The sequence below is a fragment of the Clarias gariepinus genome, chromosome 7 (assembly GCF_024256425.1).
Source record: "Clarias gariepinus isolate MV-2021 ecotype Netherlands chromosome 7, CGAR_prim_01v2, whole genome shotgun sequence".
NCBI classification, from domain to species: domain Eukaryota; kingdom Metazoa; phylum Chordata; class Actinopteri; order Siluriformes; family Clariidae; genus Clarias; species Clarias gariepinus.
Genome location: NC_071106.1, coordinates 10,927,791 through 10,946,776, shown reverse-complemented (window position 1 = coordinate 10,946,776; position 18,986 = coordinate 10,927,791). Strand labels below are relative to the sequence as shown.

Below are 18,986 nucleotides of genomic sequence, written 5' to 3'. Positions count from 1 at the left end.
CTCTCTCTCTCTCTCTCTTTTTCTCACTCTCTCTCTCTCTCCCCCTTGCACGCTCTTGCTTTTTTACTCTCACTGTATCCAATGCATTAAAAAAAAAAACTTATTGGTTTGTTTGTTTAATTCAGGACTTGGTATAAAAATTTGTCTAGTTTTTCCCCCAAGTGAATTTACACATCTTATTGCACAATACAGTTGCATTTGGTCACAATTTGTTATGTCTGTGTGCATGTCAGTTCTTTTATATATACAATTCTAGCTTATCATTATATAAACAGACATTTTCTGACAATACTGAGGCATGCCAATGCTTATTGTATTACCATACAGTATATTTCTACTATTTCTACTTTAAAAAGCTATGACATTTTCTTTCCCTTACTGTATGTAATGTTCAAAAGAAAAAGAAGCAAACCTTGACTGCCATTGGTTGATCTTTTTCATCTTTACATAAATAATATTTTGAATTAGGTATGTAAAAGTATGATAGCAATTGCTCAAAAATGCCAAAGATTATTTTTCTCCATGTAAGCACATTAGTAAACTCCAGTAGAAATAATGAAAGACAATATATATTCCTCTTAAATAACAATTGAACTTTAATTTGAATTAACATTGACATAATATACAGTGTAAAACTAGTATAGTGAAAATAATGAGCTGTTGCAATAAAAATATATAATATAAAGCAATATAAAGCAGAATAAATGTCAAAATAATAAAGCATTTCATTGAACAAAGGTAAGATTCTTAATATTTTTGCTATTAAAAACATCACCATGACCTTGTTGTCACCTAAGTTATTAAAAATGTAAGTTTAACTACACTGAAAAATTAATTCAACGTCTTTGTATGAATAAGGACATGAACCCTAACAAGCATTTCTTGAATGCAGTAATCTTACTTAAACAATGCCTGATGTAAGTGCATAAAAACACTTCCAACTTGCACAAATACTCTTTTTATTTGAATAAATAAATAAATAAATAAATACAGCGGGGAAAATAAGTATTTGACACATCAGCATTTTTATCAGTAAGGGGATTTCTAAGTGGACTATTGACACAACATTTCCACCAGATGTTGCCATCAAGCCAAATATTGAATTCATACAAACAAATCAGAACATTTAAGTATACAAGTTGAATCATATTAAATAAAGTGCAATGACACAGGGAATAAGTATTGAACACACTTTATTTAATACTTTGTAGAAAAGCCTTTGTTGGTGATTACAGCTTCTAGACGCCTCTTGTATGGATAGACCAGTCGTCTGCATTGCTCAGGAGTGATTCTGGCCCATTCTTCCACACAAACGGTCTTTAAATCTTGAAGGTTCCTTGGGCCTCTTTTATGAACTTTGATCTTCAGTTCTCTCCATAGATTTTCTATGGGATTTAGGTCAGGTGATTGACTGGGCCATTCAAGCAACTTGATTTTCTTTCTTTGAAACCACTTCATTGTTTCCTTGGCCTTGTGTTTGGGATCATTGTCTTGCTGAAATGTCCACCCTCTTTTCATTTTTAGCTTCCTGGTAGATGGCAGCAGATTTTTATCCAGAATGTCCCGGTACATTTCTCCATTCATCCTGCCTTCAATAATATGAAGTCTGCCAGTACCCCTTGCTGAAAAGCAGCCCCAAACCATGATGCTTCCACCCCCAAACTTAACTGTTGGTATGGTGTTCTTGGGGTGGTGAGCAGTGCCATTTCTTCTCCAAACATGGTGTGTAGAATGACTGCCAAAAAGTTCAATTTTGCTTTCATCTGACCATACTATAGTCTCCCAATAATCCACAGGCTTCTCCAAATGCTGTTTCGCAAATTTTAACCGAGCCTTGACATGCTTTTTGTTCAGCAATGGAGTCTTGCGTGGTGAGCGTGCATGGATGCCATGGCGGTTCAGTGCATTGCTTATAGTTTTCTTTGAAACAACAGTACCTGCTGATGCAAGGTCTTCCTGAAGTTCTGTCCGAGTGGTTCTTGGCTCTTGGAGAACTCTCCTGATTATTCTTTGGACTCCTCGGACAGGGATCTTGCGTGGAGCACCTGATCGTGGCTGGTTTATGGTGAACTGATGCTCTTTCCATTTCCGGATAATGGCCCCCACAGTGCTCACAGGAACATTCAGCATTCTAGAAATGCACCTATAACCATTCCCATCAAAATGCTTTTCAACGATAAGATTACGAAGATCTTGAGAGAGTTCTTTGCTTTTACCCATCATGAAGTCTTTCCTGTGTGCCTTCTGGGTAATGAGAAGCCTTTATAGGCCATCAATTAGGACTAAAGCAGCTGATATCAATTAGTACTGATAGGGGACAGGATTTCTCTATCAATACTGACAGATTTCAGGTGATCTCCTGGCTTTCTATGTCATTTTGCACCTTGTTATCTTCATGTATTCAATACTTATTCCCTGTGTCATTACACTTTATTTAATATGATTCAACTTGTATACTTAAATGTTCTGATTTGTTTGTATGAATTCAATATTTGGCTTGATGGCAACATCTGGTGGAAATGTTGTGTCAATAGTCCACTTAGAAATCCCCTTACTGATAAAAATGCTGATGTGTCAAATACTTATTTTCCCCGCTGTAAATTAATTAATTAATAAATAATAATAAATAATAACAATAAAAATTATTATTATCAAAGCTCTTTTGGTTTCAATAAATTTATATTATGCTGACAATTAGACTGCCTTAATGAAACAAATCTGTTCTATTGAGTTTGTTAAATTTGTTCATACTGTAGTTAATGGCATACAATTTTGCAACAGTTTTGAAGCTGAACGCTTTCTCAATTTTGAAGGTCACGTGTTTCTATGTTTTGTCTCTTTATTCCAGGCTGTATTGAAAATGGCACGCTCTTTGCCACAGTTGCTCCTAGACTACCTGACTAAGCGCCGGATCCACAGAAACCGGTTGGTCACAAAGGATGGTCACTGCAACATCGCATATGGCAGTGTGAGACACAGCCAATTTTTCATTTACTTTTTAGACTTCTGGACTACTTTAATGGAAATGCGCTGGCGTTACGTCCTCTTTCTCTTTGCAGCCGCCTATGTTCTTGGCTGGTTCATCTTTGGACTACTCTGGTACTGGGCTGCTTTTGCTAATGGTGACCTATACTGGCAAAACCCACCACCTGACCATAACCCTTGTGTAATAAATGTTTTTGATTTGACTGGTGCCTTCCTTCAGTCTATAGAAAGTCAGATGTCCATTGGTTATGGTTATCGAATGATCACTCCATATTGTCCAAGTACCATCACTATATTAACATTTCAGGTTGTCTTTGGGACGGTGATGATCTGCTTTTGGTGTGGGGTAATTATGACTAAAGTTGCCCGGGGAAAAAAAAGAGGCAAAACCATCAGATTTAGCAGGATGGCGGTTATTTCATCTAATAAGGACAAACTCTGTTTGCAGATACGAGTTGCAAACATGCGCAAATCCCTAATGGTTGGAAGTCAGATCTATGGAAAACTTCTTCAAACAACCATCACACCTGATGGTGAGACCATCATAATGGACCAGATCAAAATAAATTTTATTGTAGATGCTGGAAAGGACAACGTTTTCTTTGTCTGTCCGTTGACTCTGTACCACATCATTGATGAATCAAGTCCGTTTTTTCAAATGACAGCACAAACCATTCAGCAGCAGGAGTTTGAGTTAGTGGTGTTTCTTGATGGCACTGCAGAGTCCACCAGCTCCTCCTGCCAGGTCAGAACGTCCTATCTTCCTAAAGAGATCATGTGGGGCTATCAGTTCCTCCCTATTATCTCACGCAACAAAGAGGGAAAGTATCATGTAGATTTCTCCAACTTTGCCAAAGTGGCTTCTGTGGATACAGCACCCTGTGCCAGTCATTTTGAAAAATCACCAGGGGTCTCTTATGGTTCCCCTATTGACTGTGACAGTTTTTAGAAAATGAAAGGAAATGACCAGTTCAGTGCTACCTGTATGTAATGCATAAAAATCCCCCCCCAACTTTGTAATCTTCTTTGCAGTAGGTGCATTGACATAGGTCTGTGTTTGTGAATGTCTTGTGTCTGCATGGATTGGCGCCATATGTTTCTTTTTTTTTCTTAAGCCTAGTATTCCCAGGATTAGGTCTGGAACCACTGTGACCCTGACTGCTGATGGCTGACTGAATAAATTATGCTTTGAACACTTTTCTTTGACATCTTTTTAAAAGTACATTATTTTATATAATTTAAGAATCTCTATACTGCATTTGCCTTGCTTCAAAGATTTAAGTCTGTAGATTTAAGTCTTGAAAATACAAGTTTATTCAGCAGATGCAGTCAGACTTGACTGACCATACAAAGAAAATATTGATTGCTAAAGCTGGGCTAAAGCTATAATGGTGAGAAATTTACAATTCAGTTACAAAATTAAACAAAAACAAAATTCATAACAATTTGTGCACTTGAAATTTGCAAGCCTGTAAAGAAAGCAACATTGTACATAACTAACCAGTTTTTGGATATTAAAAAAACAAAAACAAATATAGGCACCTGGGTTTTGCATAAAAGTCTTAGGAAGTGTGACAAAGTTCTCTGAGACTGAGGGATTTGACACAGGCTACATCTCCAGAAGATCTGGGATTAGTTCTCCAAGATGCCTGAAGCAAAATATATAACAAATTCCTTTAAAAACTATGTGCAAATAAACTTAGAAAAATTTATATTAAATCATTTTGCCCAATTGTGTAGGTACCACTTATGCCACCTGGGCAGCTGCCACTCCTCAGGGCATGACAAATATATGGGTATAGAAGGACCATTTACACCTGTGGGGACCAAAGAGCCTGATCTCATAGAACAGCCAATGCAGTACAAACTATCAAAGCACTGGCAACCTGAAAAATGTTTACTCCAGAACATTCACTGCATTGCAGCCTCTGATTTAACCTTCCAACTGCACAGATCTCAAATTAATTAATCAATCACTCAACCAATCAACTAATGAGATGTGCTAGACAAACAAGCCATATCTACAGAGGCTCCTTTGGGTGCTGTGAGTTGTGCGGTGGTTTATCTGTAAATATGGCTCATTGTCCCTCGAACAATTAACTAATGGGATGTGCCAGACAAATAAACTATATCCATGGATACCCCACCGCGCAACTCACAGCACCAAAAGGATCCTCTGCTAGTGCTTCAGTGCCAGACACCACAGCACTAGAGATCCCATGGATTTAATTTTAAATTCCAATTTTTACAGTATTTGACATTATACAAGGTATGATATGCAATTTAATGCTTATATGACATAAGGATGGATGGATGGATGGATGGATGGATGGATGAATAGATGGAGGGATAGATAGATGTGCAAAGTGTAATTATGTACATCTACTGAGAAAACAAAACAAGAACAAAACATTTTTTTATGTGATTTTTAAATGCATTTTAATACATTTTTAAACTCTACATTTGTAACACTAGTAACATAATGTTATTGACATTGGTGGCTGTAATCAAATTACATACATTTAAAAAGTAATGTGTTACATTACTATGTTATCAGAAAAAGTAATTAGAATAAATAATGTTATACACAACTTTAATAAAAAGTATAAAATAAATCAAGAGCAGATACTGTATATAATGTTTGTTTTTTTATAGAGACAGTTACATGTAAACTTCAGTAAAAGCAGTAAAATGTTACAACAAGTGTTGAGCTTGTCAAGGCCTCAAAGGATCATACAAAGTTATTTATGGTTTTTTTTTAGCTACAGTAATTCGTGCTTTACTTCATATTCATCAATTCTTATGTTTCCTGTTGGGCATATAGCGTATAATAGAGCATATATCATATTAAAAAATATATATATATCTTTCCTAGGTATATATATATATATATATATATATATATATATATATATATATATATATATATAATTTATCTATACAAATAAAAAAGCTTTTTTGTTGTATTACAGGAAATCAGGGTGAGTTTACACAACATGACATAGGACACAATGGAGAACAAGGTCAAGAAGATTTTGCTCATTCTCAGAATTTACCCAGAAAATATCTAGCTTTTTCCACATATACAACATGAGGTTTTAGTTCTGTAGAATTCTCATATATAAAAAAGAAAATATATATATAAATTAAATATATATATATATATATATATATATATATATATATATATATATATATATATATATATATATATATATATATATATATATATATCCTTCATGCTTTACGGTTCTTCTACACATTCAGGAACTGTCTGGTCACCCACTCTACTTCTTAAAAAGACACTGCAGTTAGAACCAGTTACAGTTAGAGGTGCCATTTCTTGTACTCTTTAAGTACTGTTGAACTGTCTTTTATTTTAACTTAGTAATTCTTGCCATAGCACGAGATTCGTAGTTGAAGTAGCACTAATAGGACTATTCACTCTGTACCTATTCTTTCCTTTGTTCAAGACAACTGATGGTCTAAAGCATGCCACTCTTGACAAGGCACACCTGTGAATTGTAAACCATTCTACTGTAGGTTACCATGTTGTGAATCTGATGTGAGAAAAGTCACCAAAGATAAATGTAACTACTTTAGACAATTTAAAATATAAAAATATTCTGAGCTGTTTCACACTTTTTTTGTTTAATACACAACTTCATACATGTTCTTTCCTAGATTAAATGTCTTTAATATTAATGTAGAATTTAAAAAATAATAAAAAGAAAGTAAAAGCAATAAAGGAGAAGGTGTATCCAAGCTTTTGACAGGTAGTGTATCTGAGCATTCAATTAAAGTGCATATTTATTTATGTTTACAGCAGATAGCAGCTTTATTCAGAGAAACTAAAAAAGAGAGACTGAACAATAGTTCCATTATTTAATATTAGCTTTATAGTTCCTGGCAAACACATATGTTAGTTTGCTTAAGTTTATATTTATTTATTTACAGTTAGTGAGGAACATCTGTGACCTGCTCACTATATGACATAAATGTTAAAGATCATGTTGCCTACTACCTTTCTGTACAAACATTACCAGCACAGTGGCTGCTGCAGACAATATGTACAACTGCCTTCTGGAGAGAATATAATTTTAATATAATATAATATATATATATATATATATATATATATATATATATATATATATATATATATATATATATATATATATATATAAACCTTATTACCATAATAAATTCATTATTCTTAGTTATTCGAATTTCTTGCACGATGACCTTAATAAATGGAACAATAAGCATGTATAATGTTTCTTTGTCTACAAAGATTATTTTTTTTTTATATAAAAGGGTGGTTTTAAAGTGCACAAATCCCTTGGAGAGAATAGCCTGGACGTATAATGTTTCTCTGCATACACTAAAAGTGCAGCCATGTCTCAGCAATAAAGTTTTAGGAGAGCCATTTTGAATATGCAGGCTGTTATTTTTGTATATAGCAGATATTTTTGTTCACCTAGACATGGTACAGGTTAGGCCCAAGTGCTTATCATGTGCTTATTGCTTGTTTACTATGTTGTCCTTGTGTTTAGATATTGTTGTTAAAATGTTGTAGTAAAAAAAAAAAAAAACAACTACAAAATACTAACATTGTCCCAATGCCCATAATATTACCATAAAAATGTTGATTAAAATATCTACTGGGGAAAAAAATCTTTTCAAATTAGGTTTTCCTATTAGGTATTGAGTCCCTGCTTGCAACAAAATGTACGTTGCTGTAACTTGCCTATTACATAACAGACCAAATTATGTCACTCAGATTACATTTTAACAGAAAGTGAGCTACAACAAAACTATGGTTTAAAGCAAATAAAACCATCATTCAATTGGGATCATATAAATCGTATTGTATAAATGGAGGACAAGGTGGTCCATGTGCAGACGGTTCAATTGTGCACACATGCTGAACAGACAGAAAGACAAACAAACAAGCAAAAATATTTACACAAAAACAGCAATATTTATTCTATTTTTCATGACATTTTCTTCTTTAATGCTAAGCAAGTAATTTTTCATCCATTTTTTTCTGTGCACTTGACCTTTTATAGAGTTTTATATGCATCACTAACTGCAAATGCACTGTGTCAGAAATTCACTACACCTTTACAGGTCATCAACATTTATGGATACAGTACAAGTAGGCAGAAAGGTTTCAAGAACGTTTGTATATCGATTGAAAAATTTCAGTTTGGTTTGGCATCCACATACAAAAGGATTTAGGTAAATGAGGTACATTAACACAGCATTCTTTTTGTATACTTGCACAAATCCACTCCGTAGTGCATTTAAATCGAACTAGTAAAACAATGGAATAAAATAATATATAATATACCCTTGACTGACATATTTTACTTTAATTGACATTTATTTTTAATGGAAAATATTATTAGATATAATCTGTATAGTTTGCAGTTTAAATATTTACAAAGCACTACTAGAAAATGTTAATTGAATTGTCATATACTGTACTATGTAATCCATATAAATAAAAAAAATGAAAGTAACAAACAATATTTTTTCTCTTTTTTAATATAAAATTACATGCAGGCAAAAAGTAACCTTAACCATAGCTGAACTTTGTTCTATTTCATTCTAACAAAGCTATTATCCATTTGATACTTCTGCTTTGTGTGAATTCTTGGGAAAAGATCACCTGTGAGTGAAAGCACATTTTGTTTTTGTTAGAAATTATATACTGCAGGTTGAGTCTAAGCTACTCTATAATTTCCACAAACTATTCAACTATGAATTAGTTAATTTTTAACAAGTTTTAAACAAAGATTTATTCTTTTTTTTAATATAAAAGGGTGGTTTTCATAGTACACAATCCTTTGGGGCGAATACTGTAAATGTATAATGTGTCCCTGCATTTAATAAATTTTTACATTTTTCAAATGATTAAATATGCACCATTACCTGTACAAGTACCTAAAAGTGCCGTTATTTTTTAGATTTTTGATCAATCTCATTTGGTATGGCTAGGCATAATTTAACTTAAAATGAAAATGTAGTGCTGGCTTTAGACACAATGTAGCAATGAATAAGCATTGCATTTTTATCTAGAAAAAACTTGTGATTATTTTTACTTAGATGCTGTGCATAAAAATATCAAATCAATATCTAGACAGATAAAAACATCAGTTAAACAGTGGCATGGAAGTATTAGGCAATGTAATGCACTGTAATGTCATTTTCTTAAATCACTTAAAGAAGTGTGAGTTTTATTAAAAATATTGATTTGAAAGTTTTAGAACTTCCTGATAAATGGTCAGAAATCACAGTCAAAGCCATCATTATCAATGCCACCTGCAGATTGTTGATGCACTTTCGCATTGTGGAAGCAGTGAGCACAGTGTGGTGTTTTCACAGGTATTACTTTAGCGAAGTTGGAGAAGTCCACTCGATATTTTCCTGCTTTGCTGCGGGAGATGATGGGGAGAAATTGGTGGCCCCACATGATTTCCTTAGGGATGTAGGAAGTCCTAACATAGCAAGAGAAGCTGGTATATTCAGCAACACTGTCCATAAAGACCACAAGCTCAAAGTCTTGGTTCTGAAGCGTGTCCACTGCCATATCATAGAATGGACTGTTTTTGTTTATCACATGGTAGAGGGTCAATGGAGAGATGAAGAAGAGGTTTTCTTTCCCAGTTTCTACACAGAATTCAACACTGACCTGATCCATGATGATGGTTTCTCCTTCAGGCGTGGTTGTTGTCTTAATAAGCTTGCCATATACTTGAGTTTCAATCATCAATGATTTGCGCAGATTAGCCACTCGTATCTGTAGACTCAGAGTATCTTGTCTAGGGCAGATGATAGCCATCTTACTGAAAATTATTCCTTTAGCTCGTCTCTTGGGCAACGCAATTTTGGCCATTACTACCCCACCCCAAAAGCAGGGAATAATAGCACCTAGGATAACTTGGAAAACATACACAGCAACGGCACCTTGGCAGTTTGTGGTAAGGGCTCGGTAGCCGTAAGCAATGAAAGTCTGTGTCTCTAGTGAGAACAGAAAGGCAGTGGTAAGGTCATAGAGGTTAGTCACACAAAAACTGTGGTTGGCTGGTGGGTACTGCCACCACAAGTCACCATTGGAACCACCGACCCAGTACCAAAAAAGTGAAAAAACAAACCAGGTAAGAAGAAATGAAGCTGAAAAAAAGAACATAAGCAACATCCAGTGGATCTCCACTAAAGTGGTCCAAACGTCTAGAATGAAACCTAACCAGTTTTTGTACCTTACATTAGAATATTCAATGTTGCAATGACCTTCTTTGGTCACCAAGCGATTCCCATAACTCCACCACTTAGCCAGAGAGTCTCTGAGAAACTGTGCCAGAATGCGTGCCATTTTCAAGACTAAGAGCACTCTAGACAGGAAGAGAAATTACAAGGAGTCTCAGGTTTGCAAATAAATAAATAAATAATAAATGAGTTCACATCAAAGATATTTGATTATGAGTTACTTTGAATTTAGGTAATTTAATTTATAATATGATTTATATGATATGATCTTATTTAAATAGACATAAATTTACAGGGAAATGGCAACAAAAAATGTAGAGAAACCTACCTGCTGAAACAGTTCCCTTGAAGACATCCAGTAGTTTAGTAAAAAGGTAAAAAGGCATGTTACCAGATTATTTTTGCTCTCTCTCTCTCTCTCTCTCTCTCTCTCTCTCTCTCTCTCTCAATCACACTTTATCTCTTCTGCTTACTGTCTTTGTTTGGTGTCCATAACACATATTTTATTTCAGCTCCTCTTTGTATGGTGCTTTGTCTGGAATATGGATTTATACAATACTTTGAATAGATTTTATATTATGTACTTATATTTTTGTGTTCTCTAACGTCCAATGACTTGTTTCAGCTCATTATTTAATTAAAGTTTAGTATTAAGGGTTTCATTTTGTTCTTTAGCTGGTTAAATTCAACAGTAAAAAAAAAAACAGATTAAAGAGTGTGTATTATAATTGCCTTAGATTGAACTCTGCTCTTTTTTGTCCACACAGAATTAGATAAAAATGCACATTGTAAGTAAGACTGCACAAGTACTTAGAAATGTGAAAAGATCAGCGACCACTGCTTGACTCCGCAGGTTTTGTAAAGTTTTCAATTTGCTTATTTTATATACAGTCTTGACGATTAACAGAGAGAGAAACTAACTATATCCAGACCTGGGAGTCAAGCAGTGGTCGCTGATCTTTTCACATTTGTAAGTTGCAATCTATTTCAAGTATGTCAGTACGGTTACAAGCACAGTTAACTAAGCCATTTAATTGGACTGCTGTCCTCAAGCATGGGAGAGGATTTATTGACCAAGCTATGTCCGATTTTGCTAAGCCAGGTTGTGATGTGCCTTCTTTTAGCTTGTTAGTTGTTGTATTACATCAAAGACTAGTCACTTACTCACTTACACACTTACTCATCATCTATACTGCTTATCTTGTTTTAGGGTCATGGGGGGCCTCAAGCCTGTACCAGGTGACTTAGGGCATGATGTGTGGTACACCCTGGATGCGGTGGCAATCTATTGCCGGGCACACACATACAATAGCGGTTAGCCTAATTTGCATTTGTAAGAAAATCCAAGTTCACAGAATGAACTTGTTTGTGGAGAGGAAATCAAGAGCGTAGAGTAAGCTCTTTCTCTCTTTCTCAATGTCCATGATTACATGAACTTACTGTTGATGTATGGGTTCAGGGATAGACCGTGTTTAAAACTAGGAAGAGTTACAAATCCAAAAGCATAGTTGAGAAATCTAAGTCTTTATACCAGTCCAGAGTCGTTATCCAAGAGTCGGGGAGAATTTTTTTTCCTGAAACTTACAAAAAACAGGCAGGGTCGAACAAAGTAATCGGTCTAAGGGAAGACACATTTACTAGAAGCAAAGACGAGAAACAGATCCAAAGGGCAAGCAGGGTGGATAATGAGTTGCAAACACAATGAACATGGCACAAAAGGAAACTCGAGGAACACAAGTGAGATACTATGGCCCTGGCTAAATCTATCAGCATGCAATGCAAAAGAGAAAATCTAGAGTGCTTGGCATGGGCATTGGGTCTATGCTGGAGCATGGCGTGTGCACTTGGTCTCTGCAACTTGACACAGGCAGGGTATGTGTATTAATTTTTGTTAATCTTGTTTATAAAGAACAAATCCACACAAGGGCCACAAAGTGATTTTGTGCATGAATGCAGAAGTGCATGAACTCAGTGTTAGTGTCAATATGCGGGTGATGGGACAGACTGGGTTAAATGCCAGGGAGAAAGATAATACAAGAATAATGTTGATCACTGAGAGAAAATGAAGCATGCAGAATGAGCTTCCTCTCCTGATGTCCAGTAGATATAGGGTCGCAGGACAATCTTGTGGGTCACAAGGCAGACTGGGTTGAAAGCCAATGAGAGTTGTGAATTCAAAAGTGAAAAAAAGAAATCCTTTAACCGGTCTAGAGTCATTATTTAGGAGTCCAGCAGCAATTTTTTTTTCTGAAGAGCAAGGCAAAACAGGCGGGGTTGCACACAGTAATCAGTCTGAGAGAAGACAAGATTCCTATTGGCAAAGATGAGAAACAGAATTAGCAGGGTTGATAGGGAGTCTGTGACCCTGAGTAAATCTCTCAGCATGCTTTAAAAACTGAGAGGTTTGCAGTGGGGATTGGTTCAATGCAACCAAGAGAAAATGTGGAGTGGAGTACAGACTGGAAGAGTTTGCCAATCTGGTTTGCTCATGGCAAAAGCACAAACATGTACATTATTGATTAAGACTATTTTCCACAAATTTATTAACTCAGGTTAAGCTCTAGGCCTTTTCATTTGCTGAGTATAAACCACCATTACAACACTTACGTACAGTACTCATTGCTATAAGCAAATACTGAAGCAAACTGAACACCCTGACTTAAAACATAGTCTTAACTACAGTATGAACAGAATCACACTAACTGTATACACAAACATGGAAAATGCACGCGCTACCCTGCCTCTAACTTGGTAATTTTGCTTCATTTCTTGACAGAATTGATAATATTCAGGTAAATTATTTGGTTTCCTGGCACATGCCTGACTTATAAATACAGTTCACATGCATTTTCATAGTGTTTAGGCTTACATTTAATCTAAATAATCCATTCCAGTACCAGTTTTGAATTTTTGGAGCCATTATTCTGCTTTAACACACAGTTTTGTCCAGTTTTACCTGTCTAGCTTAATTTGAGGTTATTTAAAGAATTCTAAGGTTGGCCTTCTTCTTTATCATTTTATTCACAGCGAAATGTACCAGTTCTGCTCGTAAAAACAACGCATGACACTATGACCACCATGCTAAACAGATGGTACTGTATAATGTTCTTTGAGTTGTTCTTTGAGTTGGATGTGTCATGAGCCAGCGAGATCAACCTAGCACCTCCAGCTCTTTAAACTCCACTCCAGTTTTTTTCCCAGCATGCCTACCTGTCACTAGCGCACACCTGAACCTGATCAATTAGTTATTCCCCTGGCGTTATAAGCATGCTAAAAGAACCATTCATCACCGCAGTATCTCACTCGTTTGCCACGCGTCTGTTCAGTAAAGTATTTTTCTGTTTACTCCAGCCTGTTATTGGCCCTGCCTGTTCCCCGTATTTCTTTATTGTCTTCGCCCTCTAGTACTTCTGCTCTTATCGGACTGACTAACATATATAACCTCTCACTTCGGATTAGGTATTTACAATTTGAATTCGTTCGCCCTCGCTGCTGGATTTCAGGATACTGACCCCCGCCTGGTAAAAATGACTCTTCCCATCTTCTTCCACTTCTCCTTCTCTGCAAGTCGGCTTTCGAGAGTTGAGAGTGCTCACGCTGCGTGCCAAACTCCGTTCTCAAAAAGAAAATCAAACCACTGCATTCCGCCTTCCATCCACTGCATGCTTAGCGGTAGCTTTGTCGCTTAGCTAGGTGGAGGAGTGGTGGTGATGGTGGTGGCTGTTCGGTGTCCTTAAACAGAACAGGAGGGAAACGAGCACCTAACACTTTGTCGAAAACTGCTGTCTCCCGAAACACCAGTGGCGGCAAGAATTGAACACCGGTCTCCTGAGGGTGCTGGTCTTCCACAGTGCTTCGTACCTAAAGAGACATACCTGGCAGTAGGTTCCCCGCTGCCGGCCTCTCTAAAAGGTGCACAAATTTTGACACTTCAGCTAGGTGGGTGTGTTAGATGGAGACTGCTGCTCCCCGAAACACCATTGGTGGTAGAGATTGAACCACGGCCTCCTGCCAGTGCTCAGTTCTCAGTAGGTCAGTCTGGCATGCCTGCAAAGCCCTTGTGTGCAGATCAGCACCAGGCTAACCCGCTGCCTGAAAAATCCCCTCTCACCAACAAAGATGTTAGTCTATACGCTTGGTGGGGAGTGGGGACTTTTCCCGGGAGAATGAGCTCCCAGGAGAGGGATAGCCCACAAGCCCCCATCTCTCTAATCTGGGACATCATCATAAAGGACTGCGCTTTCATCAATGACATTGGAAAAAATCAATGTCAATAGCACAAAAACACAGGACAAATACGGCTTATTCCATGAAAGAGTTAACTCATGGCGGTCACCAGGAAGGGGAGGAGCAATCTTTGAGGCCCCCTTTTCCGGCTACCCGACAGGCACCGGTCGTCTGACCTTGAGCGTTTGGGGGATTTATTTTATTTATTTATTTTTACGGTGAAACGAGGTGTACGCTTTAGACCGCGCGGTACCACCGCTAACAACAACTAACACACTGGCTCATCTTCAGAGGAGCGCTCTGAAGTGATAGTTTTCATCTCCGCGGAAGCAAGACAAAAAGTTCTCCCCCCCTTCACAAGAAGTGCCGAAGCGCGCTTGAGAAGTGGAAGATAAAGGCTCATGATCCAAAGGCTCAAGAGAAAAGGAATATTCTGTCTCGTGCGCTTCCGCCAGCTATGCGCTAGCTTTGACACACACGTGCTTCACAACTTAAAATTGAATTTAACTGCTAATTCAAAAGATTTTGGAACGTACCCAATGCTAAGTGAAGAATTAATTATTCCTAACAGGGGTTCTGTTATTTATGTTTGAGAAAATGTGTCAGTATAGGATCTAATATACAGGTTGTTGAATTTGCAGAAGATGTGAGTGAAATTAGTTCATTCTCTTCAAGGGGAGTAAAGTATTCTAGGTTCCGATCTGACATGGTTTGTTTAACATCTGTATTAATTACATTGCCCAGTTTCAAAGCCTCAATTTTATGCCTAATATTTACAATTTTATTATTGAAAAGGTTAATGAAGTCCTCACTATTGCACAATGTTGTTGTGGAGATTTCTGCAGTGGTCTTATTTCTGGTTAATTTGGCTACGGTACTAAATAATTAATTTTATATAATTATTTTCTATAAGAGTAGAGTGCTTCATTGATCTAGCTACACTAAGAGCTTTTCGATAGTTTAGGATGATCTCCTTCCATGCTATTTGAAATACTAACAATTTATTTTGACGCCATTTACGTTTTAATTTCCAAATGGTGTTTTAAAGTGCGCATGTGATCGCTATACCAGGGAGCGAGCTTCTTATCTCTAATAATTTTTCTTTTAACTGGAGCTACACTATAAGGTATAACGGATTGTCAGTCACCTGATCGAGTTCTGTGGGGTCAGGCAGCGATCCAATCAAAGTTGGTAACTCTGGGAGATTATTGATAAAGCTCTGTGTGGTAGTTGATGTGAATGTACATTTAATATGGTAGCGCGGAGCTGTGCCTACATTATTACTATGACACCCTTAAATTGAGACAGAAGTTGTGATCTGAGATAACTTTAGACAGTGGAATTGTGAATAAATTTCTTATACCTAATCTGAAAAATATTATTAAATTTAAAGTGTGACTCGCTTTATGAGTGGGTCCTACTACACACTGATTTACCCCTACTGAGTCCAGCATGGACATAAATGCTTTCTTATTGATTCTCAAAATGAATATTATAATCTCCAACAATCAATGCTTTGTTTAACAGAAATGACTAGGTTTGAGAAGAAATTCAGAGTACGGCCCTGGGGATCTGTAAATGATGATTAGCGGAATCAACTGAGCAGACTTTGTAGCTATACTTGTTATGTTACTATAGAGAACTCTATAATGCATTAAATTTGTGTCCATGTTTTTGTACGATAGTCAGATTATCATAGTAAATAACTGTGACGCCTCCTTCTCTACCAGTTAGCCAAGGCTGGTGTATGTAGCTTTATCCAGGAGGACGAGCTTCATTTAAAGCTACATACTCGCCCTGTTTAATACAAGTTTCTATTAAACAAAGTATATCCAACTCCTGATCCGTGATAATTCCATTAACAATAACTGCTTTAGATGCGAGAGATTTAATATTTAACAGTCCTAGCTTCAGATCAGAGGTGCTGGCTGCGCATTCAGTGTGATCCGAGTTTGTGGTATCTATGTTAATTAAATTACTAAAACAGATTTTCTGAGTCTTTCTATATTTTTATATTATATATCATTAAAAACCACTATTCTCTGCCACTGCCTTCGACTTCCTGCAGGGGCCCAAATCTTCACAGAGTTGGACCTTCGGAGCACCTACCACCTATTTAGGATGAGAGAGGGGGACAAGTGGAAGATCGCCTTTAACACACCCTCTGGTCACTATGAGTATCTAGTTATTCCTTTTTGGGCTAGCAAACACCCCAGGAGTCTTCCAGGCACTGGTCAATGACATCCTTAGGGACTTCATAAACGTCTTTGCCTTTGTTTACCTGGATGATATACTCATCTTCTCCCGTTTCTTAAAAGAACATGCAATACATGTCTGCCAGGTACTTCAGCGACTTCTTGAAAATTGGCTCTTCATCAAAGTCGAGAAGTTTTACCGCAGTACAGTTTCATTTATGGGTTTCATCATTGCCCCATCAAGAATCCAGATGGATCCCGCCAAGCTTTGAGCAGTGACTGACTGGCCCATTCCAATTACCCGAATTGACCTTCAGCGTTTCCAGGGTTACGCTAATTTTTACAGACTGTGACTATAGCTCGGTAGCCGCTCCACTCACCTGTTTGACCTCAGTTAAGACTCCATTTTCCTGGACTGAGCAGGCAGCCAGGGCATTTTGCAAACTAAAGAAAAGGTTTTCCTCTGCCCCAATTTTTTAACAGCCTGACCCTTCCTTTAAGTTCGTAGTCGAGATGGACGCTTTAGACTCTAGATTAGGGGCGAAACTATTACAGAGGTCACCAAAGGACAACAAGCTGATCTATTCTACTTTTTCTGTCACCGATTCTCGTCCGCAGAAAGGAATTACAACATCGGCGATCGGGAGCTATTGGCGGTGAAATTTGCCCTGGAGGAGTGGAGGCACTGGCTAGAGGAGACTGGTCTGGATAGACCATAAGAACCTGGAGTATCTTAGGACAGTCCCCCAGGCTCCAAGAACACTAAACCAGACGCGCTTTCTTGCTAGTTCTCCTCAACCCAGGATCAAGCGCCCAAGGCCACCATCCTGCCTGCTCAATGCCTTGTGGGAACAGCATCTCGTCGAATCACGAGTCAAGATGGCACTCAACCAAGAACCTAGCCCCCCAGAGACGCCTACAGGCAAACTCTTTGTCCCGGTAACAAAACGACCCTACGTCCTGGAATAAGGGCATGGCTTGAGGAGGTCACGCACCTTAACCCTTGTCCAGCAGCGTTTCTGGTGGCCCACCATGAGGGAAAACACCCGCCACTCATGAGTGCCTGCGATGTCTGTGCTAGAAATAAGACCAGCAATAAGCCGCCTGCTGGTCACCTTAGACATTTTCCTGTTTCGCACAGACCCTGGTCCCATATAGCCCTTGATTTCGTCACTAGATCCCTAATTCCGAAGGTCACACCTGCGTCCTCACAGTAGTAGACCGCTTTTCCAAGGCGGCTCACTTAGTTTCTCCGCCTAGTCTCCCCACTGCCAAGGAGGCTGCAGAGCTGCTAATCACCCACGTTTTCCGGCTTCACAGGCTTCCAACAGGCATCGTGTAAGACCGCAAACCCCAGTTTGCTGTGCGATTCTAGACAGCATTCTGTACATTGATCAGCGCAACACCCAGCTTATCTTTGCATTATCATCCCCAGACTAACGGCCAGACAGAGCAGGCCAACCAGGACCTGGAGACGCCATTTGATGAATGACCGCAAAGGAGTCCCATTCCTGGAGCCGGTGCTTTCGTGGATTGAATACGACCCCACAACACTTTACCCACAGCAGCCACAAGCCTCTCTCCCTTTCAGTGCTGCCTCAGATACTAGCCTCCCCTGTTCCCTCTGCAGGAGGAGGAGGATTTAGTCCCTTCCACCCAAGCCTTCATTTGTCGAGGTCGGAGAACGTGGCCTGTCTTGTCGTTCAAACTGTAAGCTGACTGGCGCCGCTCCAGGGCACTACCGTATCAAGTAGGCTGAAGGGTCATGTTATCTGCTCAGAATATCCCCCTCAAGACTGTCTCCTGCAAACTGTCCTCCAGGTTCCTTGGCCTGTTCACAATTATAAAAGTCATTAACCCCTGCACCGTCAGACTTCGTTTTCCTTCCGCCATGCGCTGGATAAACTCCTGCTTTCACATCTCCCAGATCAAACTTTGCCCACTAAAAGACTCATCTCCCAAAACTGTCAATGGTGGTGAGGCGTTTACTGTATGCAGTCTCTTGAAGGTGCAACAGCAAGACTGAGGTCTCCAGTACCTAGTAGACTGGGAGGGCTCAAGTCTAGGGGAAGGAAGCTGGATTCCTTCCAGATTCATTCTGGATCCCTCCTTCATGGATGACTTCCACCGTCAACATCCTAACGCCCCAGAAAGAACGCCAGGTGACGAACGTTGAAGACGGGGTACTGTCATGAGCAAGCAAGATCAACCTAGCACCTCCAGATCTTTAGACTCCAGTCCAGTTCTTCTTTCAGAACGATCTATCTCAATCGTGTGCCTTGCATCTGTTCAGTCAAGTATTTT

The 18,986-nt window shown here is 38.2% G+C and overlaps 2 protein-coding genes across 2 annotated transcripts; one reads left to right on the top strand and one right to left on the bottom strand.

The window, feature by feature from the left end:
- Positions 1–2,860: 2,860 nt before the first annotated feature.
- On the top strand, positions 2,861–3,934 carry LOC128527989 (ATP-sensitive inward rectifier potassium channel 1-like). Its single transcript, XM_053500691.1, has one exon. It carries the CDS (start codon positions 2,861–2,863, stop codon positions 3,932–3,934), a length of 1,074 nt encoding a protein of 357 aa, XP_053356666.1.
- Positions 3,935–9,277: 5,343 nt separating this feature from the next.
- On the bottom strand, positions 9,278–10,366 carry LOC128527632 (ATP-sensitive inward rectifier potassium channel 1-like). Its single transcript, XM_053500096.1, has one exon. It carries the CDS (start codon positions 10,364–10,366, stop codon positions 9,278–9,280), a length of 1,089 nt encoding a protein of 362 aa, XP_053356071.1.
- Positions 10,367–18,986: the final 8,620 nt, after the last annotated feature.

Coding starts and splice junctions, on each gene's coding strand:
- LOC128527632 (XM_053500096.1), bottom strand. CDS start 10,366: ATGGCACGCATTCTGGCACAGTTTCTCAGAGACTCTCTGGCTAAGTGG.
- LOC128527989 (XM_053500691.1), top strand. CDS start 2,861: ATGGCACGCTCTTTGCCACAGTTGCTCCTAGACTACCTGACTAAGCGC.